Consider the following 11276-nt stretch of genomic DNA (forward strand, 5'->3'; position numbering starts at 1 on the left):
GTCCAACATGTGTAACTTTGATCAATATTGTGACATACTAAATGAACTTTTAACTAATTTGGAGTAATTCGGTTTGAGTAACAACATCTTAAGCAAGGACATACAATTCTATTAGGGTTTTCAACATTCTCAATTGCAAACCTAAAAAATAATTTCACTCCTTCTTCAAACTCCTTCGTCAATCGATTGGCACTCATCCATTTTCGATCCATTTTCTATTAACAAAAAAAATATAATGAGCATAAATCCCTAAGGCTTGGAGTTAATCTCACCAAGCAGAGCAAATGCATTAATTTTGATCGAACCCTAACTCGTAATGTAAGTTAAATGAGTCGAAAACCCCAACTCAATATGAGCTAAATGAGTGAAATCACTTTCACTCATTTATAAGGAAAATATTTATAACTCAATACAAGCTAAATATAATGTAATTAAAAAGGCAAATAACTATAAGGAAAACTAACTTTCAATTCGGTGTTGAATGCGTGAATGATGATTTTATGGTTAAACGAGTGAATAATTTTCAAAATCGATGTTGATTGATTTTTGTGTTGAATGAGTGAATGATTTTCGGTGTTGAATGAGTGAATGATTTTGAGGTTGAATGATTTTCGAGGTCGATTTTGAGAGTAAATGTGTTTCACTGCTGAGTAAATGAGTGTTGGGATTGTTGATGAATGTGTGAGAATGCGGGAACATTTTAATTTTTTAAGGTATGATAGTATCTTCAACGGTGCATAGTGAAGACGTCGTTGTCAATGATATATAATCAACAAAGCAACCTAAAGGAAACGCTGTGGAAAAGCTCCCCATTCAAATATGATATCATCGATTAATGAAGCTAATATGATATGTATGTCTCTCACATTTGCTTCAAATTTTCAATTAATGAAGCTAAATATATGTCTATGTCATTTCCTAGATGTTTAGGTCCAGAAATTAACATAGATAACATCACATATTTGCGCTTCATGCATAGAGAAGGAGGTAGGTTGTATATCACCAACATCATTGGCAATGTCCTATGGGAGCAACTTTGAACATTGTGTGAATTAGTTCCATCAGTGGACAATGCAAGATGTAGATTTCTTGATTCTTGACCAAAACTAGGATAATCATGACCAAATTTTATCCACTGAGGAGAATCTACAAGATGCTAAAGTGAGCCATCTTTAATTATTTCTTCATCATGCCATGCCAAATTCTTTGGATCTTTCGCAATGCTGAACATACACTTAAATCTTGCTTTGATGAAAAAATACCATACAACCTTCTTGATAATTGAGTCTTCCTTCTTATATCGTGATGCGATATATTTAGAACAAAACTTTAACGAACCATACTCATTAAAAAATAAGATGCAATCATTTTCACAAGCATGTATCCTATTGTAGTCCATACCAATAGAGCATAAAATTTGTTTAACATGTACATCATAGGTTCGAGAAGGGAGTACATTATTTTTGGTCAACATATCCTTCATAAGTGCCATACAAGCAGGTCTGTGAAACTCTTATCACTCAATCCATTAACAGATTTCAAATTATACAACATTGACACTACTGCCAATCTCGTCAATTTAGTACAACCATCATATAATGGTTTCTCAGCATTACTTATCAACCACTGAAACATCTCAGGACAATTCTGAAGATCTTCTTTGACAATGTTTGACATTTCCTCGAAATAATCGTTGTCATTTGCATTTGTGTTGTTCACTTTCATATGCATCTCATCACAATCCTTAACATCTCTTTTCTCACCATCCCTTGTTCAACATGTGTAACTTTGATCAATACCGTGATAAACTAAATGAACTTTTAACTAATTTGGAGTAACTCGGTTTGAGTAACAACATTTTAAGCAAGGACATATACTTCTATTAGAATTTTCAGCATTTTCAACTGAAAACTTAACAAATGATTTCAGTTTATCCTCATACTCATCGTCAATTGATTGACACTCATCCATTTTCTAGAAAGGAATTGACAAAAAATATATAATGAGCATAAATCTCTAAAGCTTGGAGTTAAGTTCACCAAGGCATAGCAAAATACATTATGTAATTAAAAAAACAGGAAACTCTAACTCAATAAAAGCTAAATAAGTTAATGAACTTTCAGCTCATGTAATTAAATAAGCAAATATTTATAAGGAAAACTCACTTTCTATTCGGTGTTGAATGAGTGAATGATAATTTTGAGAGTTGATGAGTTTCAAATTCGATGTTGAATGATTTTCGTGTTGAATGAGTGAATGATTTTCATGTTGAATAAGTGAATGATTTTCGTGTTGAATGGGTGAATGATTTTCGTTTTGGATGAGTGAATTCATTTTGAGATTGAATGATTTCGAGGTTGATTTTGAGAGTAAATGATTTCGCTGCTAATAAATGAGTTTTGGGATCACTAAATGTATGAGAATGCAGAAAGTTTTAATCTTCTAGGGTCAAATTGTACCTTCAACAATGCTATTTAAAGCGAGCGTTGTAAATGAGATATAATCAACAGTGCACATTAAATAGTGCATTGTAGAAGATATCTCATTCAAATATACTAATGGTAAAATGTAAGTATTCCACATTGCGCATTAAAAAAGTATTGTAGAAGATACCAGATCAACAGTGCCGCTTGTAGGGCATGATGTTGAAGATATATGCAAAGCATTCAAATTAATAATGATAATAAATTAATTGTGTTATTAAAAACATTCAAATTAATTATGACATTCGAATAACAACAATTAATTAAATATATAAAACAATTAACAATGACAACTAATGACATTCACATAATACAAAACTTACAAGGTAATAATTAATAATAAAGAAAATAATGACAATTATTAAAACCTGATAGTGTTGTGTGCACATGCTTAATTGTTAAAATCTTGCACTTCAATAGCGTTTTTTTTTTGCAGAAGCCTTGTGAAATAGATTTAGGGAAATAATATGAGAACTAAGTATTCAACATCACTCTTTTGCATAAGCATTGTGGAATAGTTCAAGAAAATAATATGAGAATTAAGTATTCAACAGTGCACACTAACAGGTGTGCTCTGTAGAAGTTATCACATCAACAATGCTTTTGTAAATGTGTGTTGTTGTATATGTTCAATTTCACGGTGCACTAGTAAATGTGCATTATTTTATATTTGATATTCATATGTACAACAGCCCTTATTTAAATAAGTATTGTTGATTTTCATAATTTCTAATTCCACACAGTTAAGCACACACAACAGAAAATCAACCTGAATGCATATAGAACAACATCAATAAAAAATCAACATAAATACATATTGAACAACTAGAAATAGAACAAAGAAACTATATGAACACAATTGTTTGAACATAAACCAAAATAGAATAATATATTTATATGTTGAATATTACACTATACTGTTTGAACATATATACACCAAAACATACGTTACATACATCAAAACATACATTACATTGAAAATTGAATTCCCTAAGCTACAATATATATTTATGCTACAATTTAACATTGAGTTCTCTAAATTACTCTTTAACGGTAAGTACATAATTTGACCAATCTTTCCTAATCTAGATGACTTGGTCATATGTGCATGAATCTCCATCAAAGCTGATTGGAGTTGGCCACTACTAAATGATCTCCTTTATGAAGTTCAACACGTATTAGATGCAATTTTTATCGTTTGTTTGGCAGGGGGTCTACAGTTAAAATCAAATAAATATAAGTATAACCTTAATTGAAATATGAATACACAACACATATAATTGTTTGAGATGATTTTTGTGTTTATGCCTTTTATATGAATTCATTTGACGTTAGACTATGCTTTTCTAGAACGAATACAAACTTTGTAAATTTGCACCCCCTAAATAATAGTAAATGTACTTAATTACTAAACACCTAGGAAAGTGAACATGTACCTAAAAGATTATATTAGTAGTCTACTTATCTACTAAAAGTTTCTCTCATAGCAATATACTTGTTCGAATCACCATGTTTCAATGAGTCAAAGTATCATATTTTTTCCTTGATCCGATTAATGCCAATCAAAAGCCATTGTGCCCTAACAAAATATATGCACACGGTTAGGAAATGTTAAGCATAGTATTAAAACTTGCAAGAAACATATGAAAACATACAAAAGACAATTAAAAAATGTTCACCCAGTATTAAAAGGTACCCAAAAAAATCTACAGCTTCTTTATTATTGATAAGAGTAGCTGCAACATATTTTGTTTGGTCCCCAATCATTATTTTGTCATTGTTGCTACTCGTCACCAAAGTGGCAACATATGGGGATAAGAAAATCACCCTCTTTTTATCTTTCAAAATAAAATTGTCATACAAGTACCTAATATATATAACACAAATGTTAGTTAATTATAACACCACCAATGATTAAATTCAACAGTAAGAAGTTAAGAAAACATAGTTTATCATATATATACACATATAACGGTTGCACCTATCTAGTCATGTTCATATACATTCCGGACTTCATTGATGTTAATGTATTCTTGGATATCATATCCAAAGAATTCCTTGGGAAATTATATAATCATTACATCATCTTCTCCTAACTGTTTTACATGCTCAAACAACTTAGTGCAGTACTTGGCCTTTTTGGAGCTCACATCCCCCGAAGAAGACATAGTAGACTTTGGCAACTTAGTTTTTGGTTTGCTAACTTTAAACTTCACCACCTTGGCCTTTTCGGTAGATGTTCTACTATACAGGGGGATGTCGTTGAGCCATCTAACTCCTTCTCATTGGGCCTAGAGTGTACATTTTCCTAAAATTTTCAATAAAAAATATATCAATTACATATCTATATATATATATATATATATATATAGTATGAGTGAGCATAAATGCCTATAGCCCCTCTCAGTGTCAAGATATCCTCATCGATAGGAACTGACAACAATGCATCATAATTGATTGCAACATGAATCGAGACCTTCACATTATAGGGTGAGATATGTGTATTATACAGCATAGCATCTACAGAGTTGTGCACTTTATCAACACCCACTACTCGGCTATATGGGATATCTGGGAAAAGTTTCCAAGTACTAATTCTCTATATGTTAGTTAAAATATATAATTAGTTTATAACTATAATTAAACTAAATGGCAAATAAATTAAAATTACTTAACAAAATTACCTGAAGAATGGGAATGGGAATGTTGTGAGGAGCATGTTGGCAATTCTCATTAATGCTTGAAGGAACATTTTCAGAAGCTTGTCATTGTCACTCAGCTTCTTTCAGCTTCATCGATTGTTCAAAGTCATTAACCGTTGCATGAGGGTATCCAATTGATTTTGTATCTGATTCATTTGGACTTTAATTGCACGTTTTTGATGGGGTACAAATGTTCATTTTCTAACCTCAAATCTTGCATCCTAGATACGGCCAGAATACTCAGGCAGTGCCTTAGCAAGAACCATCTAACTATCCAGGGTCTGTAGCCCCCCCTCTTTTTCTTTTAGGGCAACCTGACACATCAATAAAAAACAAACATAATGTTTATTAATCACATTAATAAATAAAGTATGGAAATCAAGTTTAATTAAATTATTGATGAGAACGTAGAACATGGTTTTCCACCTCTTGAATTTGTTCATTATCGATAACATCGTCCTTGTTCTTACAAGCATCTACCCATAGAATATTGAGGTGTACTGCATGTGTAGTTGAAGGTGTTTCATTTTGTTCCAGCTGCCAAAACATAATCAATAATAATGTAATTAGATATATGAGTATAAAACATAACCAATAATTTGCTCACAAATTAACAATATTTACAATATTTTCCTCGATTCCTCTATACCCCGCTCGAGAATTTCGGTATGGATACAAAGGCTTAGATGTCATCTTGCAGTTTTCCTTACTTACTTTTTGCAAAAACAAACAACATTAACATCAATGTTCATATATATGTATATACAAAAGCATATATAAGAATAATAAAGTCAATACAAATAAGATGATTTTACCAAGAAAGACTCATCATATGTGTGTAGTGACAAAAGTCTTTCAATCCTCATCTTCAATGACATTTTCATATTTGGTTGGAGGTTTCAGGATGGCATTGCCATCAGCATCTCGGATACATTTTTCGGCGTCGGTTCTGAATTGTCGGAGAGCCTTGCCGATAGATTTAAGAATGTAATCCTTATGCTCCTCGCCAATAACAAAAGTTGACTAAAAACACATAAAAATAAAACATATAATACATTGCATGCATGAAAGTACATACATTGCAGGAATACACAAAAATACCTTTAAATTGCATGAAAACACATATACATTGGACGAAAACATATAAACACACACTAAAATAGAAACTTACTGTAATTTCATTCCAGATACGCTCCTTCGCGGCATTCAACCTAACATTAATCCATTTGTTGAATGTTATAGGCACAATCTGCCTAACCACAACCCAAATGTAGCTTATCAATATGTTGTCACCATTCAAGTTTATACGTTGGCCTTGTGTGTTCCATTCAACTTCTATCTTCACGTTCTTACTTCTTGTACCAATGACATTCTTCATAGAAGTCATTTCATGTGGAGTTCGTTTATGAACAACGGGTTGCTTGTCTTGTGGAGTTGGTGTAGCATCATCATCAATATGAGAATCATGATCGCACGTTGGGAAGCCATTGGTGAAGTTTTTTGAGTGGGTATGAGGTTTTTTTAATGTATGAGGTTCTCTGAGTGTGAGGTTTTCTTTCCGAACAAGTTTGAAAGTATAGAGGAAAGCGTGAATCAACTTTAGATATTTAAAAGTCGTAACAATTCAATAGTGCATATTTAAGAAATCGTTGTTGATAGGACATCTTCAACATCGCTTCTTTAAGAACACGTTGTTGAATTGATGTCATATCAACAGAGCACCCTTAAAGGAGTGCTATTAAACATTCTGGAGGTGAATCCAACTTCTTACAACTCATCATCATAACATATGGACAACGCTCCTTCACCCTAAGTTGTTGAATAAATGCAAATTAACAGCGTTGGCGTAAAGGTGTGCTGTTAAACATAAATGCCTATCCAAATTAACAGCGCTTTCTATAAAGAGCGATGTTCAACTTATAATATATGTGTTAAACATAACTTCCTATCCAACTTAATAGCGCTTTCTTGAATGAGCATTGTTGAAGTTATAATATACGTATTATTGTTGATAATTATATGATGTTGATTATAACAACAAATAATTATAACAACATAACACATATTATAAACAATTATATTTATACAACATGATGAATTTTCAAAAGCAAAATTTCATTCTTCAAATTAAACATATGTTGCAAAAATACAATCTTTAGGGAAAAACAGAATTGAAAATTAACATCTAAAGTATAATTGTTCATGATAAATTGAAAAACAACAAACATAAAAAATCAATTATTCATTCTTCAAAGTGTCTCTTAGTCAAATAAATCATCCCCTAAGTGCATAATAGAATTAAGATATTCCATTATGTTTAGGTCATCGTCTCCTATAGGCGTTAAGAATTGCTACAAAAATAAAAAATAAAAAATTAGATTGAAGATTAAACATTCAAATCTAGTAAGTATTAGATTGAAGATTTCAAAATTGACATACGCATTCTTTTTTAGGAATATCTTTTTTTCTATTTTTTTAACAAAACTTCTTTTTTTCTTTCTACCTTAAGTATTGCTTTCTTTTCGGTTTCTTTATGCCTTTTTTCCATCTTATTGTCTTTGAGCGTCATGATTGATTTTAAATGGAGACATTAGTGTGAACCACAATATATATAGATTCAAATGGAAAGAGAATGGTTATCGTCGTCCTTGGCAGTTGTGCAACCATTAATATGCATAGAAATGAAGAGATGCATATAGTACTCCACCATTATTTTTTCTGATATGTAAACGCGTATACAAGCAACAGCGCTATTACAAGAAAGTATTGTTGCTATGTCATCTTTAACAGTGCTTCCTTAATCCCGCATTGTTAAAGTTTTATATCTTCAACAACGCTTTCTTAAATGTTTGTTGTTAAACAGAACTCATTCAAGTCAGTGCTAACATTGCTGACGTTCAACAATACTTCTTTAATAATGTGTTATTGAAGTTATATCCACCTATCTAAATGGACAGGGCTTACTTGAATAAGCGTTGTTGATGTTCTTTTGCCTTGTTTTTAACAACATTGTTCTAGCAAATATGGTTGAATGATTGTGGTTTATTGCGATATCTGGTGTAGTGATCAAACTCCTTAGAGAAATACTTCCCTTAATGGTTGAATTGTTCAAAAGAAATATTATTTTAAGGAGTGAGGATAAAAAGTGTGTTATTTGCAATAACCATGATGATACTAACTAAGCATCTTTTTCTTAATTGTGTATTTTCTTCCTCTGTTTGGAATGAGATTTATTCTTGGCTTCAAGTGCTCACCATATGTCTTACTTCTATTGTTGAGTCCTTGAATATGCATGAGTTATTGAGGATGAAAGACCCTAAGTTAGGGAGGATATTGTGGTTTACTGTAATATGGTGTATTTGAATTATGAGGAATGAACTCATCTTTTCAAATAATGAAGTGAGTTATGTGCATATTTTGGACTTGATTCAAGCAAGATTGTTGAGTTGGCTTAGTTTAAAGATTGATCCTTTTCTTTGTTACATTCTTTCTTAATTGGTGTAATGATCCTATGTCTTGTATAAACTTGAGTTCCAAAAAGATCACAAATTAATATTTTTTGTTTTAGCACCTCTTTTTCTTCTTTAATATACTTTGCTAATAAAAAATTTATATTATCATTTCTTTTTGTGAATCACATAAATATTATAATTGCAATATTGCTGGTAGGTATATTGCAATTTTTAGAGTAACAATATCGCAATTGGAATTGCAATTTTTAGAGTAACAATATCGCAATATCAATTGCACTTTTTAATAATTCTTTCAATTTTTTAAAACATAAGAATGGAGTCCAATCACAACTTCAAATTAATCATGGTAAAAATTAATCACACCCTCTTTTATATTTGCTTCAACTTCCTCTTAAGCACAGCACATGTATAGTATAGAACTAAATGATCCCTTAAAGTTTCTTTTGCGTTTTGTAATATTAAAAATGGAAGGAAAAACTAGGTTAAACAACGAATACCATATATAATTGATAATATATACAATACATATCAAGACATTGTCAAATATGAAAAACCACTGACCAAAAACAAAGAAGAGCCCTCTCAAGATGGAAATACAAAAAAGAAAGCATACAAAAGAAACCCTAAAGGACTCAAAGGCTAGAATAGGAAGAGATCTTCACCTATCAAAAAAACTCAGAAGGTAACTTTTGGGTTCTTCTTATGAGACATAAACCCTAAGTATATGAGACATGGGTCAACAAAATACCTAGTATAGTCAGCAGAAAGGAATTTACTAGGACATGGTAAATAAAGTTAAAAAACCATGTCCCCTTAATTATACACCTTGATAATAATTAATACAAAAAAAAAATTGCTCTTGTGTTTTTAGTATAACTAAAAGTATCTCTCATCGTATGGATAAATAATTGATCTTTTTCAGGGTGTATGGTGAAATGTTAACTTAATTTGCAATCTTAATATCATTCAACTCCTTTGTAAATGCTGAAATGCAACTTGAACTACGTGAAATCAATCCTTTCTTCAACCCTTCTTTATCCCTTGGGCTAATGGACTTAGCCCTAATTCTACAATCTTCTGTGCTCTTTTTCAGCATCTCTTTCATTGCCTGAGCTTGAAACAGAACAGGGAAAGCTCTCCCATATTTGTTGAAACTAACACATGCACTTATATGTGCACTTAAAGCATCTTCTTTATTTCCTCCATTTTTCTCCAACTCTTCCTTCACTGCTTTAGAACACAATCCACACACAAACTTCCCAAAGAACTTATCACGCATGATGTTGATGTATTCTTGTGTGCACTCCTCACACATACCACAACACTCACACTTTGCATCTTCAACCTCAGATATTGGTGCTAGTTTCAAATCATCAATCACTTCTTTGGTGGTTAACTCAAATGAGATGTCTGAGATTGTTCTTTGAAGGTGTTCAGATGAGAGCTTTAGTGGCTTGGAAATGTTGCTTTTACAGAAATCAGCTCTAGGTAAAGAATCTCCATGTGGTACCATTTCAACTTGATTATGCTAAATAATGGGGTTTGAGAAGAAAATTTCAAATATGTAACACTCTTTAGAAAGGGCTTGAATTATGAATATAACTTAAAGAAGAAGGTGTAGTCCTATTTATAATTATTGTTCTACTTGGTTGTGGTAAACCTAAATTGTAGCTTGAAAACTTGAGTGGATCTAAAAAATTCAAATGTCAATGTCCATGGTCATGAACATGCTAGACTTTTCGAGAATGGTTTAATGAGAAAACAAAGGGTTATTTAGCTTTTGGAAATTTGAAGTGAATGTTTATCTAATCTGAAAGATACTTGTCATTATTTTTTGTTAGGGTTTGTAGTGTACTTCAATGCTTGGTAGTTGAGGCTCCAAGAAAAAGGTGATGAACACATGCAGCAAGCAAGGTTCACCTGCATGATTTCTTTATTTGGATCATGATTCAGTGGAATAATGTATATAAAAAGAAGAAATATATCATACTAAGTAAAAAAAACATGTATTTTAAAATTAAGAAACCATGAAGAACAAAAAAAGCAAAAAAACTTGTTGGAGTTATACCTTCAATTGACCATTTGCAAATATTACATTTAATTTTATCTTCTCCCTCCTTTAACTTGTTTTTTTTGTTATTAATTTTCTTGGTCTTTGACCTGTATATTGCTGTAAGTATTGAGAACTTTTCATCAACATCTTTTACACAATAGTTTAGGGTTTAGATCATAAAATTAAATTGATAAAATGGATCTTAAAGTGAAGAGTTTGATCAGACCCAAATTGTAATATTAATATTTGATTTAGATATTGTTTTGGGTTGAGTGTATGGACTCACTCCACCACCTGGGGCTGAAAATAAGCTAAACCAAGTCGAATAAGGGTTCAATTCAATTTAGCTAGATAAGGATTTGTTTGGCTTAAAATTCGACTCGAGTTCGAAAAATTCAATTCAGCTCGATTAAAGTTCGCGAACTCTTCAACTTACTCGTCAACTCGAATTAGTTTAGTTCATCAAGAGTTTGTAAACTATTTGGTTCAACTCATTAACTCAACTAGTTCACAGTTTGCCAACTCTAATAATTATTACTTCTTTAATATATTTAAAATTAAATAT

At 31.4% G+C, this 11276-nt stretch overlaps 1 protein-coding gene across 1 annotated transcript; it reads right to left on the reverse strand.

Moving 5' to 3' along the window:
• Positions 1-9586: 9586 nt before the first annotated feature.
• Positions 9587-10210, reverse strand: LOC109336936. Its single transcript, XM_019573778.1, has one exon. It carries the CDS (start codon positions 10169-10171, stop codon positions 9602-9604), a length of 570 nt encoding a protein of 189 aa, XP_019429323.1. The 5' UTR covers positions 10172-10210; the 3' UTR covers positions 9587-9601.
• Between the last annotated feature and the right edge of the window lie 1066 nt (positions 10211-11276).

Source organism: Lupinus angustifolius, unplaced genomic scaffold (assembly GCF_001865875.1).
Source record: "Lupinus angustifolius cultivar Tanjil unplaced genomic scaffold, LupAngTanjil_v1.0 Scaffold_1_466, whole genome shotgun sequence".
NCBI lineage: Eukaryota > Viridiplantae > Streptophyta > Magnoliopsida > Fabales > Fabaceae > Lupinus > Lupinus angustifolius.

Coding starts and splice junctions, on each gene's coding strand:
- LOC109336936 (XM_019573778.1), bottom strand. CDS start 10,171: ATGGTACCACATGGAGATTCTTTACCTAGAGCTGATTTCTGTAAAAGC.